Genomic DNA, 20,853 nt, shown 5'->3' with positions numbered 1-20,853 from the left:
CAGCTCTCTCAGCCTTTCCTCATACGAGAGATGCTCCAGTCCCCTCATCATCCTCGTAGCCCTCTGCTTGACTCTTTCCAGTAGTTCCCTGTCTGTCTTGAACTGGGGAGCCCAGAACTGGACACAGAACTCCAGATGTGGCCTTACCAGGGCAGAGCAGAGGGGGAGGATAACCTCCTTTGACCCGCTGGCCATGCTCTTCTTAATGGACCCCAGGATACCATTGGCCTTTTTGGCCACGAGGGCACGCTGCTGGGACTCAAGCACTAGTTTATTTTAGATTTCAAATCCTTCTGTCCTGCTTATTTGGGTATCCCATTTGGGTAGCATCCTGGAGATGACTTTTTCATTAACTAAGAGACTTTCTCCCAAAAAATCTTTCCTGTTGTCTCTGGCATATTATGTGACATCCAAGACCAGGGGAGAGAATTCCTATGGCCCAATGGAATCCAGTCTGCATCTCTCTAGAGACTTTCCTTTGTCCTAGAATATTCTTTAGCACCATATTTGCTATGTGGTACTGTATTGGGTTTGCATGGCAAGGTTTTGGTAGCAGGTGGGGCTACAGAGGCGCCTTCTGTGAGAAGCTGCTAGAAGCTTCCCCCATGTCCAATAGAGCCAATGCCAGCCAGCACCAAGATGGACCTGCTGCGTGGCCAAGGCTGAGCCCATCAGCGACGATGGTAGCGCCTCTGGGGTAACATAGTTAAGAAGGGGAAAAAACCCTGTGCAATAGCAATTGCGGCCAGAGAGAGGAGCGAGACTGTGTGAGAGGAACAACTCTGCAGACACCAAGGTCAGTGAAGAAGGTGGTGTGGAGCAGAGATTCTCCTGCAGCCTGTGCTGAAGATCGTGGTGAGGCAGGCTGTCCCCCTGCAGCCCATGAAGGTCCATGGTGGAGCAGATATACCCCTGCAGCCCGTGGAGGACCCCACGCTGGAGCAGGTGGATGCCTGAAGGAGGCTGTGACCCCATGGGAAGCCCAAGCTGGAGCAGGCTCCTGGCAGGACCTGTGGCCCCGTGGAGAGAGGAGCCCACGCTGGAGTAGGTTTGCTGGCAGAACTTGTGACCCCTTGGGGGACCCACGCTGGAGCAGTGTGTTCCTGAAGGTCTGCACCCCGTGGGAGGGACCCATGCTGGAGCAGTTCATGAAGAACTGCAGCCCGTGGGAAGGACCCCTGTTGGAGAAGTTCATGGAGGACTGTGTCCTATGGGAGGGACCCCAGGCTGGAGCAGGGGCAGAGCGTGAGGAGTCCTCCCCCTGAGGAGGAAGGAGCAGCAGAGACAAGGTGTGATGAACTGACCACAACCCCCATTCCCTGTGCCGCTGGAGGGGAGGAGGGAGAGAAATGGGGAGTGAAGTTGAGCCCAGGAAGAAGGGAGGGGTGGGGGGAAGGTTTTTTAAAAGATGTAGTTTTTATTATTTTCTCATTATCCTGCTCTGATTGGTAATAAATTAAATTGATTTTCCCCAAGTTGAGTCTGTTTTGCCTGCAACTGTAATTGGTGAGTGATCTCTCCCTGTCCTTCTCTTGACCCAGGAGCCTTTTGTTATATTTTTTCTCCCCTGTGCAGCTGAGGAGGGCAGTGATAGAGTGGCTTTGGCGGGCACCTGGTGTCCAGCCAAGGTCAACCCACCACAGGTACCTTCTCATTCTTGATCCACAATGCTGCCTTGCAGTGCAAAAGCTGAGATCTTAACATTTAGAGTTGCTTCTGGGAATCTCCTTTTCAGTCTTCCTGCCTGAAAGTTCTTGTACTCCCTGAAGGTTACAGCTCTGACTTCCACATATATTCCTTTGACATTTAATCTTGTTAACAGCAAGTTTAATGTTTGAACTGACATTCAGAATAATAATATTTATTCCAGCATATCCTCTGTTGAAAGTCTGTCTGCCTCTCTATTCCAAGGTTCTCTATGAAGTCTCAGCTGGCTCTTTGTTGTTCTTCCTCACTTTATGTTCCATTTTATTTCTCTGTAAGCTTATTAACTTTTGTTTTTCCATTACTTCAGTCTTCATGTGTTCATCTTCTCTTCAATGGTAAAACCTTGCTGCCCACTTGAATGTTAGAAACCACTGTCCTCGGGGTGGGAAGTATCGTTACTCTTAGTCATCACTGATGTTAGTTAAGTTACAGTAGCGCGTATAGACTTCAGTGAACTTTGCTCTCCTTCAAAAGCACATGCATGCCAGCAGTGTCTTTGATCCTTTTGGATTTTAGAAAAGCAACCGCCTGAGACTGAGTTGTGATTCTTTGTATCTGCTGTTCTATCAGCTAAGCAGGTACTTACAATGAAAGGTGTCTTCATGCTGCTTTTTAAAGGTGTCAGTGTTTGTTTTAGGGTATGGAATGCAGTGATTTAAATCACTTACCTGTGTGAAAGTGCTTTCATTACTTCTGCAAGTGACAGTCACCCTGAGAAGAATTTGGAAAGAGGAATGCTATTTCTTTGTACAGTGCCTTTTATTTTGATTTTTTTTTTTTTCAGCAGCAGCTCCTTTTAGGATAGAGTCTAGTAGTTCCAGGTAACTTGAGTCATATTGTACTAAAGGCTTTGCAAACAGAACAAAAAGATAACAATCTAGTCTGTATTCTGTATTCAGAAAACCAAGGCTAAGCATAAAACCTGAGATGGTGGCAGTGCGTAAAAAATTAGTTGACAAAATAAAATGAAGTGCTTGTCAGTAGGAATGCACCCCGTGGAAGGCCCAGTCATATGGTTCATCACCGTTTTCAGTGCAGGTGTGTAACTGCTTTATCCGTGTGGGTTTCCACAATGCAGCAGGACAAAGTGAAGCAGTTAATAGGAAAATGTGAGAATAAAGCAACAAAAAAAAGGCCATGGGTATTGGAGGGCAGGTGTAGGATGTGGGATGGCTGACTGGGTCGTTTCGGTACTCTTGGTTTGAAGCTGTACTGTATTGGAGTAGCTTTTTGGTCAAGTTTTTGGCCCTTTTTGAGTTGAACATCTTGGGACTTTAAAGTTTCCATCCTGTTGTTGAATTTGTGGTTTCCTTTTTTCAGCTGACTTGAAGAAAGACTTGGGTGAATATGTTAAAACTCAGCTTCCAAAAACCACAAAATTGGTAAGAAATGAGAAACGGGAAGGCTTGATTCGAGGAAGGATGATTGGAGCCTCTCATGCCACAGGTATACTTTCTTGTTTCTCTTTTCCTTCATACTTTGACCATATGACTCCTTTTTCTGTAGTGCAGCTTTTTATGTTTGACCTGCGATTGCTGTAGCCCACTGTAGGGACTCTGCATGTCATGCCGTGTTCTAATCTACACAATTTAGCGTAGGGGAAGATTTGGGATAATGCTATCTTAGGTGAGAGACATTTTAGTAATTGCTTCAGAATATCAGTGATTTTTGAAATGAGTCAATTGCATTGATCTTTGGCTGTTAGATTAATATAGGTTGCAACAGCTACACAAAGTGTCTTTAGTGATACCTGTATAATGATAATGGGAGACCTTTCCTAATATTACCTGTGCATTTAAATGTTTACATCATGCAGTTGACCATGATCTTTATAAATCTTTTTTTCAGTATTTCCTCACAACTTTACTGAATTAGTCCTCGCCTGAGGATTTTCTGTTACTCAATGAGAAGGAAGCAAGGAGGACTTGGTCCTTGCCTATATGTAAATATAGAGTAGATATAATAAATTCACTGTAATAGTTTGTAATTAAAGGAAATTGCTGTGTAAGAGAGGGGAGATGTTTTTTCAAGTCACCCAAACAATGACTTCACAAATTTGGAGCCAAATTTGAGTGTCTTTTAAACCTTGTCTGAACTGTTGATTTGTATTTATTTTTTCTTCCTCTGGAAGTTTGCTTTTAATAAAATGAGTTGACTTTTTAGAGTAGGTCAGTGAAATAGTAAAACAAAACCAGTATTTGACAAAATTTAGTGAGGCAATGTAGAATTTTCCCTATTCATGTCCTGAAAGAATGTTGTCTCAGGAACATTTCCATCTGTGCTAGATCTTGTGGTCGCAGAATATTTTCTGCATGTTTCATGTGAAAACTGTTGCTCTAAAATGGCAATCTGCTTCCTGATTAAGGTGCACTCTAATCTGGCTTCTAATTCACTCGTCTAATTGTAATGTTTCTCACACAAGCTTTTCTGTTGTTGCAGTGAGTGTTGATTGGGATAAACCATATTTGGTGCTTTATGTACACTGTGCACCTTTTACCATAACATGCTTCCCAGTTAAATTCTTTGGCATCTAAGAAAGTATGTGCTACTTTCTCAAATAATTTTGAGTAGCAGATAAAGTCTCTTAATTGCTGTTTACTCATTAGCATTGTAATGGCAAAATCCAGAGAGAAAATTGTGCTTGCACTTTGCAAGCTGTGCTAGGATTCATTTGAGTTAGTGCAATTTTAAGTAATTTTATTGCTTTTCTGAACTGCTGGAGTCTGTTTTTTTTTCTCCTCAGTCAACTACTGTCTGTTGTTAATGGGTGAGTTGTTATATTTGTTTGTTTCTAAGTTGTTTTCTTTAAAGCTCTTTCCCATCTTTTCTATGTTGTTATAGCACTACATAAATTTTATGTTGTGTCACAAAAATTCAGGGGGCTTTTTAGACCAGCTGGGCCTGAAGGCGTCTCATGGATCAAACTGTCCTCTCTGACCGTGTGGATAATTCCCATGTAAATTGATGGAACCAAAGTGTTGCTTGGTCTGTACTGGTGGATTTGGCTGTGCCCATTTAGGGCATTCACTCTCCTTTTAAAGTGGTATGAATCCACCATCACTCTAGAGCCAATGAAGTGGGGAGATGCTCTATGTTACTTTATATTCAGGAATTGAACTGCTTTGGCCTGCATCATGAATGAATGCAGATGAATTAATCACAGTGGCTTGATTTAAAATCCACAGATCTTAGCTGCAACAGTAACTGGATGGATGGTGAAGTGTGATATGAAATGAGCCCAAGGTGATTACAATTAGTGGACAAACCCAGCTTTGTCATGGGGATAATTCATCCAGCCCAGTATCTGTCATCTTCAGCTATCTCCGTAGTGTAACTCGGGCATGGGAGGTGCTCTGTTTTAGGACAAATCACCACCTGGCTCTGAGTGCCAGTCTGATGATGCTTTGTTTAAAGTATAGTAGCTTTGCTGAATCTGGGTAGAACACCTGATGACTTTAAAAGCCTGTCAAAGAAATGCAAATAACGGTCCACTTGAGCAATTCGTGGCTAAATGTGAATAGCCAGGGTCTGCCTTCTGCCTTTGTAACAGAACTAGACCCTGTGGAGTCTCTGGTTTGTCAGTGTTTCCGAGGGCAGGTGACGTTTCCCCTCTGTGACACGGGGTGGTGAGGATACTGCCGATACACTGCTGTGGATAGAATTGTGTATCTGTTTGTTTCATGTTACCATGGATCTTTGTGTTTTGTGTGCTTTGACCTCTGTAGGGAAAGTGCTGGTATTCCTGGACAGTCACTGTGAGGTGAACGAGATGTGGTTACAACCTCTGCTGACTCCTATCAGAGAAGATCGCAGGACTGTGGTGTGCCCTGTGATTGACATAATCAGTGCTGATACGCTTACCTACAGCTCTTCCCCGGTTGTGCGTGGAGGGTTTAACTGGGGCCTGCATTTTAAGTGGGATCTTGTTCCTTTGTCAGAACTGGAAGGACCCGAGGGAGCCACTGCTCCAATCAAGTAAGGTTCCTCCTACGTGGTGTGAAGCTCTGTGTAACATATGGATAATCAGAAGCACTTCTTAAGCATTATGGAGTGTATATGGGTGTGCAGTTTTAGAAGCAGATGCCTAACCTGTCAAATTTCTGACTTATTTTACTTACAAATAGTTTTGGCTACTATTACCTATTTCAGTTTAATTTCTTGCATTTAATCACAAATTAGATGTATCTGTCTTATTAGGTCAAGAAAGCACGCCTCTAAAGAATGCTTGTACAACAGCAGCTTTTGCTAAAAGTCTTAAGGCGCTTATGCTGTTCTGTATGAAATCTGTCTAATAATTTCACTTTTGAGCTATGCATTGAAGTTTGCTTCCAGTCTGTTGATGTGTTTGGCTTTTAATGATGATTTTTGATAATTGCCTTCGTGCTAGTAATATCCCACTAATACAGGCTCAATAATTTCTGTGATGAAATGCTAAAGAATCGCTAGATTGGGAAGATATGTCTTTGTGGTAATAGGAAGGTGGTTTCCTAGCTGATGGGGAAAGAACATCAGAGCATATGCTAACTTTCTATGTCAACATCATTTTTTTGCTTTAGATTTACATCTTTCCTCAAACAAGCAATTATTTTGTCATAAAGTTTCCTAAATGAACACACATGGATATGAAAACCATCTTTAAAATATTACTTGTCTCTTTGCACAATGTGGCAAATACCTAAAGCTGTCTGTCAGAAGCCTGTCTGTATTGGTTTTGTGGTCTGAATTGCTTGAGAGCCGTTCTGAAACAAAAGTCTTGGTAAAACTTAACACGAGGACTTGAAAGTTCCCTTTCTTAATCTTTTGACCATTGATGACTGTCTTGCTTGTACAGAACGAGCGATATCTGGGTCCTACTGGACATGTAACTGTTAATGAAACGATGCTGGTAGACACCTTTTTTTTTTTTTTTTTTAGTAGCATCTATGGTTCAGCCATGAGAATAGAAGCTTTCCCAGTACGAATCCCTGCATGGGATGGGCCAGTGCTGGTAAAGCAATGGCAAGAAGCTGATGGTGCTTTTTCTTGATGCAGGTATCTACCTTAGTACAGAATTCAAGTTTGTCAGATTGAAGAACTTTACCTTTTTTACAAACTAACTGTTTGCAGAGAATGTGGTACTTCTAGAAGATTTGCAAAGTGAATCAGAAATTGAGCGGTCTCATCTCTCATTGTCTGTTCTTGGACTGTAAATGAGCATTTAGGGCTGACACAAGTAGCTCCAGCACAAGGTTCTCTGCTGTGGTCTGACAGCTCTGCAGTTAGTCTTTCCACGTCTACCTGTCACAAGATTTGGTCTGAGAAGCCAGGAAACTTCTTAAGTTACTTAACAGTTTGACTGGCTTGTTTGGAAGGTGTCAGTGTGGCAGTTTCTGAAGCTAGGAGGGAAAGGACAGACTGGGAAAATCTGAACGGGGAACCAGCATCAACAGTCTTAAAGTGCTTCTTCTGTTAAGAGCTGTTCTCACAGTTAATCTGGGTCATGCCTGAAGGTTAGTTCTTGCTGTGTTCAATGCTGTTGTTGCATTCCTTCAACTCACTTTTAGGAAAAACTCCCATGGAAGAAGGCAGAGAACCTTCAAGGGGTCTAATAATCTAAAAAGATTACATTTTCTGAATATGAAAGTCACTTTTCCTACTTAGAGGTCTCTGCCTGCTTTGAAAAAGAAGCTAGATTGCTATTTAACCTTTGAGAATGGCTTTCCATCAAATGGAAAGTCTTACATTTTATGGTCAGAATGAAATATTTTGGTGTCAGGGATGGAAAAATTGAGAGCAACCTTTCAACCTAGGTTTTAAAGTGACAGAAACTATAGTAGAAAATTGTGTGAGAAAAAGCAAGGAAATCCAGACTTAGGCTTGGTTTCATTACAGGTTTTTATTAATAAGAATGAGAAAAAGCCTGTTCCCTGAGCATTGTATGTTCCGACTATTATGTCATATTTATATAGTGTTTTTACTCTTTTTTTATACTCCTCTAGGCATCCAGATATTATAACTTTGTGCTACAGTAGCAATTCAATCTAGAGACTGTACTATGGGGCTCATGTACAAATTTTTACAAAATAGAGCACTGTTCTAGTAACACACAGACAAGGTAAAAAACTGGGAAATGCTGAAGAGAACATGTATGCAAATATACAAACTGTAAATAACTTGCCAAGAAACTGATCATTGCATCCGTGATGAAACAACGCTGCTCCTGGTATTGCAGTTCTATCTATGAAACAGAGTAGCATTTCTTTTACCAGCCTCCTGGCTTTTATAATTTAAATTTGGACCTCGTTTCTTGGTCTAATTTAATATGGGAAAGTAATGTGTACTCTGGATTCTACTCTTCTGCAGTTCAGTCAAGCCTGGTCTGTATAATTTGCCCTTGTAAGAGGGGGGAAGAACACATTGTGTGCAAATGTATTCGTTTGTAACTGTACGGGAAATAGCTTCTGGTAAAGACAGATCTAATTAAAGGCAGCTCTGAGTTTCATTGTAGAAAAGTTGATGGACTCCAAACTTGCACAAGTTTTTACTTTTTTTCATGAGTGGTTTTTGGGGTTTTTTGGGGTTGGTTTTTTTTAGTAGAGACACAGACACTTTGTTCCTCATTCCCTGTCCTGTCTCTTTTCCTCAAGTTTACTATACAAAGAAATATGGTTTATTGCTATTGGAATAATGAAAGATCACAAATACCACTTACAGATCTACTTTTGAAAAATGTTTTGAGACTAGAAGTGCGATCTGATGATTTCTGGTGTTTACAAGATTTCAGTTGTATTGTGTAGGTCTGAATTTAGGCTTTGAGATTAGGAAATTAATCTAAAATTACTGGTTTTTCTCTAAGAAAAGGAACTTCTTTCAATATTCCTTTTTAGGTCACCTACTATGGCTGGAGGCCTGTTTGCCATGGATCGCGAGTACTTCAATGAACTTGGACAATATGATAGTGGCATGGACATCTGGGGAGGAGAAAATCTGGAAATATCTTTTCGGGTAATCTAGATTTTGTGTATTGGAGTATGAACCTTAGTGTCTGGCTGCTTCTCTTCCCTACGTACAATTTCTTTAGCACTGGAATAGCTATTTGCACAGGGAAATTGGCATTTTTATTCCCGGGAAGGATGCATTCAGTGCATAGTAACTACCTTGACAATAATCTTCAAGTTAAGTTTAAATGGGAAGATTAAACGGAGTTTTGTCTTCTGTGGTTAAGTGTTTGTGATTCTTTATTTGGTGAGCATTTCATAATGCCTATAGAGAGGCATAAGAAAAGAATAATCATGCAAATTTCTGAAATGAGTTTATAAGCAATGTCTAATGATTTTCACAGTCAGTTAAAAAAAATGTATGGCTCAGAGCAACATTGATAATAAGTAAGCATATTATATTTCTTCAGACAGGTATGGGGCTTTTCAGACACTTCAGCCTCCTTTTTGAGGGCCTGGAAATGTAAATATTTTATAACTAAATTAAAAGTCTTGTAGAGGAGTCAGCTTGGTTGGGAATAGGAGAAAGTCATAATCAGGAGATTCCAAAGTGATACTTCATCAGGCTTCCTATATTTTGTCTCATCTTCTCTGTCATTCCACTGTAAGAAAAACAACTTTTTGTGCTCTGTCATGTTTACCTCTTCACTTTTGTGAAGTGGATTCATCAACAGGTTTGACAAGAGTCTGCCTGAATATGAGATGCTCTTGTGACAAATATGAAAGGGAGATTAAAAAGTGAGGTTACCATAAAAAACCCAAAACCAAACGCAGAACTGCCAAACCTTTAGAGAAGTCTGTCAAATTAGGTCATTAGAGAAATCAAGATTAGAGCTCAAATAAGAACTGGCATTTCATAAATTTGAGTAACTTTAAAGGAGTGTGTATGGAATTAAATAAAATCTTTCAAGTTTTCAGTACAAAATATAATTATTAGGTATCTGAGAAGAAGTGTATGGAGTGTGAGGAAATTATTCTTGTTACTGTGTAATACACAGTTTCAATAAAAGGGGCTTTGAAAAATTGGAGTATACTTAGAGAGCTTTCTGAGGTCTCTAAGTCCCCTCTCCCTGAGGGAGAGTTGCAAAAAGCTTTAGTCTGTGTCTTATCCCCGAAGAGTTTTAAAAGTGGCTTGATTATAAACTACTAATTTGAAAAGACTTTTCTGAGATCGGAGAACACGTTAGCCCAGCAAAGGCCCAATGATGATAACTTGCTGGAAGCCAAAGTTTAAAAGGAAATTTAAAAAAAGAAATGGAAGTAGAGTGTAAATGAAATCTAGATCTGGAGTGCAATGGAGCTGCCTTAAGGCACCTAAATGTAGTATCTGAACGTGAACTGTATTTCTGAGTTCCTATATACTTCACAGAAATAAACAGCTGTGTAAAATAAGTGCTTATACATAGTTGTAAAGCTCTCCAGACTCCCTTGATGATATTGACTGATCTTCATCATCTATCATGGAAGTGTAGACATGTAATTCTCATGTAGGCAAATAAATTTAGATATCGTAATCGGCATGTTGAATCCCAACCCATACATTTCAGTGTTTTCTAAAGGATCATTAGAGCATAAAAGTTTAGAAAACTTACTGTTTGTTTTGTGAAAGCCATGACGTGTTATATGAAAAGTGGGATGATACGACAAAAATAGTCTTTTCTAACCTGAAGATTTATTAATTCAACTTGTGAGAAAGCATGACATGTAGGACAATACTGATGACACCTAATCATGTCATCATGTATAAACCTACATAAGTATCCCTTGGAGAAGGGGAGGACGTAGTGAGCCTTGTCAGTATATGTACAATGAGGTGTGTTCTGCTTTTGTATGGACAGATTTGGATGTGTGGTGGTAGACTTCTGATCATCCCCTGCTCCAGGGTGGGACACATTTTCCGTAAGAGGCGTCCCTATGGCTCACCCAGGGGACAGGACACTATGGCTCATAACTCACTGAGGCTGGCACATGTATGGATGGATGAATATAAGGTAAGAGACAATTCTAGGTCATGAAATAAGGTTATTAACTGGCTTGTTTGTCAGAGGACTGTATCACAGTGGGGTCTGTTAGCACCTCTAATGGGATCTTCCTTCTGTAACCTGATTCCCTAATGTTAATTTCGATATGAATTCCTAAATTCTGTAGGATTGTCATTTGACTTTTGAGTGCTCAAGTCTACTTCTTGTTACTACTTCTGCCTGCAGGAGATTCAGTTTTATGCCTTTTTGATGAAGTAAAAGATGATGAATGAGTTCTTGTAAGCTCTGTGTTGCTTTGTGTCCAAATCAGTATTATGTGGCAGTCGTATTCTGCCATATGCCTTCAGGTAGTTTCCATGCTGGTGAGACAGGAATTTTGTTGATTGATGTTTTGGTTTCTGCTTTAATTAGCTGTCTGATTCTTAGTCTGTCTTGCACTGGAAGATCAATCAGGATTGACGACTTCTGGATTCATATGCAAGCGTGTTCTTTCCTTGTCTTCCGATCTTGGTACTGATGGTTTTAAATGTAGATCAGGTTTTGGTGAAGCCCTCATCTCTCTGATACTTGAGGACATTTTGCCTTGTGAGACCACAGGATTTGCTGTGTGGCCAGCTCCTGTGGTCCCTACAATTTCTATACAAGACATATTTTATTAACTTTATATTCTGTAGAGTTTTATGTTTCAAACCCCATCCTTTATCTTGATGTTCAGTCATTTGAAGAACCTATTAAGTGTCATTAATTTTTATCTCCATTCTTCATCTCCGTAATGCATTAGTAGATTTGATCTATCACTTTTCCTTTTATGGGTGTCTGGGCATAGTTGTTTTGTGATTGATGATGGCTTTCTCTGAAGCTTGGAATTGATTCTTGGTTATAATTTCCAGTTAATACTGCTTTGTCCAACAAGGACTTAAACTGCTGATTCTAGCAGTCTGTTATCACAGACTGAATGTTTCCAGCTGTTTCATATCTAATTCTCTGATAGTTGCCAGAGGCTGTCATTATGACAGATTTATGTATGGAATGCAAGCCTGGAAATATTTTTGTTTTTGTAAGTGTAGTGTAAATATTTAGGGACAGTATCCTTTACTAAAGTGATTGTATGATGAATAGTACAAACCTAAGACTTACAGGACCTGTTTTGCAACAAAGAGCGAATATAAATATTTAATAAATAAAAGTGCAAAATGGAAGGGAAACAGCAAAATTTTCATAACTGTCAAAAGCAAAATGTAAAAGTAGTAAGTTCACATATACAATGGAAATAAATAATGCAGAAAAGGTAGGATACTTAAATTTGAACTTTAACCAGGAAACAGGCAAGTGGAATAGCAGAGCTACTTTTTTGAAGCAGACCAATTTCTGATAGGGATGTCCAGTCTATCTCCACACTTCCTCAGACTCGTCCAACAGTCTAATGTACTTAATGCTTCCCCTTCCTCTGCTCTTACAATAGCAGTGATACATCAAGTGCATCCAAATGCTCAAAGATCTTGATAAGGACAGATGTGTAATTTATCTTGAGATGACGCTGTCATCTGAATATGAGACAACAGTAGGTAATGGAAGACTGTCAGAGCCACATAATGGTAAGTAAATTCCAGATGTCTGCTCGAGATTAATCCAACAAAATACAGTAGCTCGGTGACCTGAAAACTGATTTCTAAATAATATCTAGTAAACTAGTTAATATACAAATACAATGCCTTTTCTATGAGCTCTGTAAATCTAGCAGGAATTAAAGACACTACAAGGGGATTTTTCTTCTAGTTTTGGTAATAGTATTCATGTCACATTGTACGTTCATTAATTCCTGTTTGTCCCCATTGTCTCTGCATTAGAGTTGAACAGCACGTAAGATTGAGCTGGAATCTTAATCTGTGCTTGCCTAACCAGGTACAATTCTGGGTATAATCATAAATTAGAACATAAAAAAATAACATTATGGGAGCCTTTCTGGAGATTATGCAGGTGAATGGAAAAAAAACTGGATTTCACAGAAAGCCCAGGTGACAGTTCTGATTCTTCATGTGAATAAATGCATGGTCCCACTGAACTTCACAAGATAGTCCCATTTATGGGTCTATTCTGATAGGGAATTTTTTTGCCCTGGTAACTTGTATAGTTGGAAGGCTGGACACTGTGCAAGAGAAAATACACTTGAACCCCCTAACAATGAAAACAATCAATTGGACAGTCAAACTAATTTAAAGAAACCTTTGCCGGATGAGGATGATGACTATACACACATCTGTTTGTGACTTAATGACTCTAGGATGCCTTTATTGCCAATGGAGTGTAGGGCTGATTTGTTTCCTCCTCAAGTTGACATCTAAAAAAGGTCAGCAGATTCATGCCTGAGAAGTCTTTTCATCAAAAAAAGCCCTCTAGAAAGATTAGTTCAGAGTGAGGCAAGATAAATCTCGCGTCCTGTGGCAATCTAAACACTGGAATTTCCTAATGCCGCTTTCAAACTTAAGGGTTGAAAGCATTAGCAAAATGAAGTGAAACTTTGGGAATTCTGTGAAAAGGAAAAAGTTGGAAATCAATAATCTTAATTTCTTCTCCCCATGTTCCCAACCTGTTTCTCTTAAACACAGGAGCAGTATTTTGCTTTGAGACCCGAGCTAAGAATGAGGAACTATGGAAATATTACCGACCGTGTAGAATTGAGAAAAAGATTGAACTGCAAGTCATTTAAGTGGTATTTGGATAATATCTATCCTGAGATGCAAATATCTGGGCAAAATGCCAAAGCTCCACAGCCAGTTTTTATTAATAGAGCACAGAAACGACCGAAAATAATCCAGCGTGGAAGGGTAAGATAAAATTTCTTAAAAATATAGAATTCTGGGGGGTATGTGTGTGTATGTTTAATTATTTTGAGATTCTTTCTGAAAGATTTGCTGAAATACAAGAAAAAGAGTCCGTTTCCATAGAGCATAGAGTTTTAGTTTTGCAACAAGCTGTCTTGAAAATAACAGAATTTGTGTCTTTAGAGAAAGGCAAATCAGTTTCACTCCGATCTATATTTCAGGTCATCTCCAGACCAGATAATATTCAATGAAGTTTCTTACCTCAAAACTCTAAGTTACAAAGTTTTGATGTCTTTAGAATGCGCTTTCATGGCTATTGGTTCTGAAGATGGTTTTGGATAGAGAGAAATTTGGCCTCAAATACTCATGCTTTGTTGGTTTATAAGAGTCCAGTGCAATTAGTTTCCAAACTTACTCCTTTTACTGGATAATTTTCTGCAAAGATGAATATTTGCATCTGAGACTGATGACTTTTCTAGTCTTGACTGTTAGATAATGAATAAAAAAGTTTTGCTTTTTTTCTTCAAAATAAGACATATGTTTCTATGTGTATTCATGGAGGAAATCATGATTGAATTTATGCCTTATCTCTTAACACCTATGTTTATGGGTTTGTATGTAGGCAAAGCCAGCATATAATTGTATCTGTTCTCTTCAGTGCCAAATTCATCTGATGTGTGCTTTTTACGCTTCTCAAGAATAATGGGTAACTTCAAACCCAAGACAACTTTCCTAAGGTCTTGTCTTTAACAGAGAAGACCTTTCAATGAATTATTTTATGTGCACATGGATTATGGTTAGCAGATTCCCTTCTCTCTCAGTAATTGGAAGCATTGAGTGGGGGTGTAGCCCTCTGCACAAGGTAGCACAGACTGCAGTAGCTGTTGATAGTTGTTCATCCTGCAAGTAGATGCAGGCTGGAGGGCAGAATGGTTCATGCAGAACCTGTTGACATCATTAGATTTTTACTTGGAAGCAGCGATCTGAGAATCCACAAATTGTGCAATATTTTAAGTGTATCACAGCCAAGCTGTGAAGTTATTTATTAGGGCAAATGTAGTTTCCCTGAATAAAACTGACACGATGGGCCAATTTCCCTAGCTGTTAAATACCGTTATTCCCCTAGTCAGACCTTTCTTTTTTCTTTCTTTTTTTTTTCATTAAATTTAATAGTTTTCTGCTTTCATTCAGACAGAACTTTAACTAAGGAATTGCTGATGAGGGAGAGGCTATTGAGGGATCTGAATCCCTCAACAATATTTAAGGGGAAATCTTCCTAGCAATAATTTCCCATGGTTTAATTTGGAGAAAAACTTTGTGAACCCTTTAAGAAGGTGGAGACAAGACACAGAGAAATGCAGTTCCTTGGCTTGGTTCTCTGGGGTTCAAGAATTATACCCAGCATTGTGAGAGAGAGTCAACTTTGGCTCTGATTGTATAAACTATTTCCAGATGCCTATAAGGAACAGAACGATCAGCCAATGTCACCGTTGCATGCCAGACTCTTTAGGATTCGGGATGAATCACTCCAAATCCCAGCTTATTCTCAAAAACTAATTGGGCCAGAGATAAGTGCTGGTTTGACAGCTGGGGAGAACTGTAATGATCACAAATTGTGACAGTTCTTAACAGTGTTATCAATTTTTGATCATCATGGCCAATAAAAGCAAGGACAAAAATCATATAAAACTCATGGAGCTGTATGGTTTGAAAGCCTTCTGTTGAGTGAGGAATGATGAAAATGAGATTTCTCCTAAAATTCTCTGGGGTGTGAGGAAATGTTACTTAGAAGATTTTGTGTAATTTGTTTCAGATGTGTGTAGGAAACAGGAGAAACATGGTGCACTTGAGGAGGCTGATGTGCCTTGGGACAGCTATTTCCAGAAATGGTGTTTAGTGAAGAATATGATTTGGTATTTGTGCTCTCTAATTTTTGCTATCATGTGATGGAGCAGTTCTTAGTTTTTATTACTGGAAGTGTCTTTTGGTTTCTAAAAATCTGTAGCATCGATACAGATGCCGAGAGAGCTATATATGTCTTCATAATAAAAAGCAGCTAGCTAATTAATCAGCCTGGCCTTGAGTTCAGGACAGCAAATTCTTTTTTGCTCTACATTCGGTTCCAGAATGGAAATAATTGTTTTTAATATGGATGCCAGATCTGGGGCCCTGACATCTCCCACACATGCACATACACAGTGACTGTGAAACACATTCCCATGCACTTGGTAGAGAGTGGGACTCTGCTGCAAGGAAGGAAATGGCAGAGTTGTGGCCATTGCTAGAATAATTGCCTTTCTCCTTTGTACCCTTGACTGCCTGCAGTACAGTTCTTTGATGTGCAGGCAGTGACTGCTGCCTGACTAGCCTGATCCCCACCACAATGGGGGAAGAAAAATAATCAGGCTGAAAAGAAGTCTTCTGCTGGCTACTACTGCTAGTTTAGAGCACATGTATAATTTAAAGCCAGAGTAGAGGCGTTTTGTCTCGCCGAGTAACTCTGTGGGGTTACATACATCAACATCTTAATGTTTCTTGACTATTCAACTAGGACAACCTAATCCTCAGGCTCTGCAGAAAATCTCTTGGGTGACTTTTAGGGTGGGCATCATTGCCCAAACCAGGAGAGGTTGCTAACTTGCTGGGAACCTCCTTGTTTGTTTGATGGTATATGCTTACAGTTTTGCATCCCTGGACAGGCTCCTGACCTGAATCTAGTCCCCTGATACAGCATTACTCCAAATCAGACTAGGCAGTGCATTTGAACTGGGTGTCTGTAAGATTTTTTTTTTCCCTTCCCTGATCTGTCATTAAAATAATTTAGCTGGCTTTTCAGTTACCTGAACACTTCAAAACCAATTTGAAACAACTTAAGTCTCTGAAATTGGTTGTATTTATGTAATTCCTTCTCCTCTTTTTCAAAGAGGCAGTCCCGCTTAATGAAGAGAGGCTGTGGCATGAGACTTATGTTTAAGCTAAGTTGTAGTAAAATGTAGTTTGTACAGTACAGTTGATATTCCTGAAGTAGTGACTGCCTGGGATCTGAGACTTCCATGGAGAGTGAAAAGGGAAAAGAAACTTGACAGAGTATCTCCGGCATGTGCTGAGCTAGGTTGTGTGTGCTGCACTTATACCATAAAAAGGGAAATCTTGATGTAATTAGAAAGCAAAATGCAACTATTTAATGCTGGGTTTTTTTCTCCAAGTTATCTGAAAAACAAAATGGTATTTTAAAAGGGAAGGAGGTTGTGGGTTTTTTTATCGCGAGCTGGTTGTTGGCTTTTTTTTGTTTGTGAGCACACTGAGTCTTAGGGCTTCTGAAGCATTACCATATGTTCCCTTTGGTTTGTGATGTTTTTTGTTTACTCTGTCCATCAAACTGTTTTCCTTTCATAGTTGTATCACCTTCAAACCAACAAATGTCTGGTTGCCCAGGGCCACCCAAGTCAGAAAGGAGGCCTGGTAGTGGTTCGGGAATGTGACTACAATGATCAAAACCAGGTATGATATTCCTAATTATATTGAATAGTGATTCACATCTTATAAATTGCTAATATGTTTTCCTCCTGGCAAAGTGTCCTAGTGTAACATCTCATCAGCAAGCAGGCTGATTGCAGACTGTCGTTCAAACCGTGTGGCTGGCCGAGGAGACTGTGTAGCTTACTGCTCTGTACCTACTAATGCTGAGTGTCAGTATTATAATCTCCTATCTTTATGGCATGAATCTCTGTATGTGGCTGAAGACTATCCTTAAGTGGCTCCTGACGGGTGCATAATCTACTGATTGACACTTCAGAATTGCAGAAGCTCTTTTAGTCAGCTCCTCATACCAGGATTTAAGGCAGCCTTTTCCTGCTCTGTTCTTTGTGTATTGTACAACTAGTCCTTTGCTGCTGGAGTGGCTTTATTTTGGGGTGAAGGAATCATTTGTTATTATTGTTAAATAGAAGGAACTATAAGGAACTTAGAAAATTCTTTGGCTACAGGTGAGGATTAGTTGAGGATGGATGTGAAAATCTAATGAGAGTTTTTATATTACTACATGAAGTTTTTGCTGTTCCACTTCTTTCAGGCAACAAAAATTCAGGACTTGGGTAAACAATCTCCAGGGCAGACAGATCTTCACCTAATGCCATAAAGACTTTTACCTAGCTAAGAACTACATTGAGAACATAGTGATTTAGGAACCCATGGGACCCAAGTCTATAAACTAGATTACATCTAAAGAGAAAAGTAATCAAAGACACAAAATAAATGGAGCGTGGATTGTAATGCAGCATAGTTTTGCCAAACGTGGGTTGTGTTAGACTAACTTGATACTTTATGAAATGGGGAGTAATTTTCAGGATATAGAAACTGCAGCAGTAGAAGCAGGATGGCTTGTAATAGTCCCAAACAAAAAGTTGTGTGCTCTGTCACAGAATCAGAGAATGGTAGGGGTTGGAAGGGACCTCTGGAGATCATCTAGTCCAACCCCACTTCTAAAGCAGGATCACCTAGAGCAGGTTGCACAGGATCGTGTCCAGGCAGTTTTTTAATACCTCCAGAGAAGGAAACTCCACAGCCTTTCTGGGCAGCTTCTTCCAGTGCTCTGTCATCTTCAAGGTGAAGAAGTTTTTCCTTGTGTTCAGATGGAACTTCCTGTGTTAATTAGTTGTCAACTAATGGGACTTTGTCCCTCCTACTTGTGGCCTCACCAGTTGAATGTGACAGAGGAAGACAGCATGAGGGGTGTTAGCCAGTGTCTGGGTAAGTGTGGTTGGCTGTAGATACATGATCTCCCGTTACCACTTAGACAGGATCAAGTGTTACATCCCTGCACTTTGCCTCTGGAGCACTGAGTAATCATTGCTATGACCAGATTGTAGGTCCCTGTGTTAAAGGTGGATGAATTTAACCTGGAGTGGGAATGAAGATTTTCATATGGGATCTCTTCCATTAGCTGTAAGAAAGTCAGCAAGTCTTGTAAACGTGAAGACTGTAAATGTATTAGTAACTGATTGGCACCAGTGGTTGTACATTTACAGTGACAAAGGTGTTAACGCTGCTTTTTGAGTCTGTGAGTGAGCAGCAATAACTTGCAGTGGATTATGTCCACAGTAAGAACAAATGGGTCCTTACAGTTACGGTGAATAGTTCACTAATAGTGAACTGTCACATGTCTGGAGGAGGAAGTCTATTGTTTTTCATAGAATCATAGAATGGTTTGGGTTGGAAAGGACCTCAAAGATCATCTAGTTCCAACCCCCCTGCCATGGGCAGGGACACCCTCCACTAGACCACATTGCCCAAAGCCTCATCCAAACTGGCCTTGAACACTTCCAGGGATGGGCCTCCACAGCCTCTCTGGGCAACCTGTTCCAGTGCCTCACCACTCTAACAGTAAAGAATTTCTTTCTAACATCTAATCTAAATTGACCCTCCTTCAGCTTAAACCCATTACCCCTTGTCCTATCACTACACTCCCTGATAAACAGTCCCTCACCATCTTTCCTGTAGGCCCCTTCAGGTACTGGAAGGCCGCAATTAGATCTCCCCAGAGCCTTCTTTTCTCTAGGCTGACCAATCCCAACTCTCTCAGCCTGTCCTCATAGGAGAGGTGCTCCAGCCCTCTGATCAGCTTCGTGGCCTCCTCTGGACTCTCTCCAACAGCTCGATGTCCTTCTTGTACTGGGCCCCCCACAGCTGGATGCAGTACCGCAGGTGGGGTCTCACAAGAGCAGAGCAGAGGGGCAGGATCACCTCCCTCGACCTGCTGGTCATGCTTCTTTTGATGCAGCCCAGGACACAGCTGGCTTTCTGGGCTGCAAGCGCACACTGCTGGCTCATGTTGAGCTTCTTGTCCCCCAACACCCCCAAGTCCTTCTCCTCAGGGCTGCTTTCAGTCCATTCTCTGCCCAGCCTGTAGTTGTGCTTGGGATTGCACCAACCCACGTGCAGGACCTTGCACTTGGCCTTGTTGAATTTCATGCAGTTCGCACAGGCCCACGTCTCCAGCCTGTCAAGGTCCCTCTGGATTGCATCCCTTCCCTCCAGCGTGTCAACCACACCACACAGCTTGGTGTTGTCAGCAAACTTGCTGAGGCTGCACTTGATCCCACTATCCATGTCGCCAACAAAGATGTTAAACAGTGCCGGTCCCAGTACCGACCCCTGAAGAACGCCACTCGTCACCGTTCTCTACTTGGACATTGAGCCGTTGACCACAACTCTTTGAGTGTGACTATCCAGCCAGTTCCTTGTCCACTAAGTGGTCCATCCATCGAATCCATGTCTCTCCAATTTAGAGACAAGGATGTCATGAGGGACAGTGTCAAATGCCTTGCACAAGTCCAGGTAGATGATGTCTGTCACTCTCCCCTTGTCCACCAACGCTGTAACCCCACCATAGAAGGCCACCAAATTTGTCAGGCATGATTTGCCCTTAGTGAAGCCATGTTGGCTGTCACCAGTCACCTCCTTATTTTCCATGTGCCTGAGCATAGTCTCCAGGAGGGTCTGCTCCATAATCTTGCCAGGCATGGAGGTGAGATTGACGAGCCTGTAGTTCCCCAGCTCTTCCTTTTTTCCTTTTTTTAAAAATAGGAGGGAAAATTATGTTTCCCCTTTTACAGTCAGTGGGAACTTTGCCGGACTGCCAGGTCTTCTCATATATGATTTCCTTATTGTAACCTTTTTCTGATTCTTCTTCTGGAGACAGAAACTTCAGTTAGCCTTTTGGTGTTGAGAAAGAAAAATTAATGCTCAGATCGTTGGTCTTTGGCTTCTTTTCTCATTGATCTAGTTTACTAGTGGTAAATTAAGTAATCGGTTCTCATAAAAAAAACCCAAATCAAAACAACCCTGTCTGTACTATCTTCTTTCACAGTGATTTTGTTCTCCAACCAAGTATGTTAACCAACACTATGGTTTTGTGCCACTAGACTGAATTTGTTCTCCTGATAAATCCCAACAGTGCATTCAGCCACCTTTCTTTTCATATCCTCTTGAACAGTCTTGCTCTAGATATGTAAGAACAGTGTAGAGAAAGATGACACTTATTTAACAGCTACTTATAAAAATAGCAACAAACTTCCTGAATATTGGAAGCTTTTAACTGTTGTTTCTGGTAACACTCAATCCATTGGCATTTTCAGCTGATTTTTGCTCTAGAACCATCTGTTTCATGCCATTGGCCTAATAAGAAAGCCTCTGTTGGGTCTGGTGAAAGGCAGGTACCCCGGTATCCTGTCCCCTGGATGCCCACTGGCAGCAAGCGTGTGTTGCTTAATACACACAGTGCAGACAATTATTCAGGACGATATGAACCTACACTTTGTGAGCAATATTTTTGTGACTTAGTGTTTTTTCTGAGCCAAAGATGGT

At 40.6% G+C, this 20,853-nt stretch overlaps 1 protein-coding gene across 8 annotated transcripts in view; it reads left to right on the top strand.

Moving 5' to 3' along the window:
- Window positions 1-20,853, top strand: part of GALNT11 (polypeptide N-acetylgalactosaminyltransferase 11) — a 58,529-nt gene that overhangs the window by 27,836 nt on the left and 9,840 nt on the right. For 7 of the 8 annotated variants that reach the window (XM_054816762.1, XM_054816767.1, XM_054816766.1 and 4 more), the window contains 6 exons: window positions 3,028-3,153; window positions 5,433-5,682; window positions 8,574-8,691; window positions 10,523-10,675; window positions 13,273-13,491; window positions 16,885-16,989. In XM_054816762.1, the coding sequence (XP_054672737.1) occupies window positions 3,028-3,153; window positions 5,433-5,682; window positions 8,574-8,691; window positions 10,523-10,675; window positions 13,273-13,491; window positions 16,885-16,989 (971 nt within the window). Of the gene's footprint in view, window positions 1-3,027; window positions 3,154-5,432; window positions 5,683-8,573; window positions 8,692-10,522; window positions 10,676-12,128; window positions 12,262-13,272; window positions 13,492-16,884; window positions 16,990-20,853 lie in introns of those variants that run through there. The other variant, XR_008575881.1, reaches the window with a different exon arrangement.

This window comes from Grus americana, chromosome 2, assembly GCF_028858705.1.
Source record: "Grus americana isolate bGruAme1 chromosome 2, bGruAme1.mat, whole genome shotgun sequence".
Lineage (NCBI taxonomy): Eukaryota > Metazoa > Chordata > Aves > Gruiformes > Gruidae > Grus > Grus americana.
Note: the sequence above shows the minus strand (reverse complement) of the source record. Positions and strands in the feature narration are given on the sequence as shown.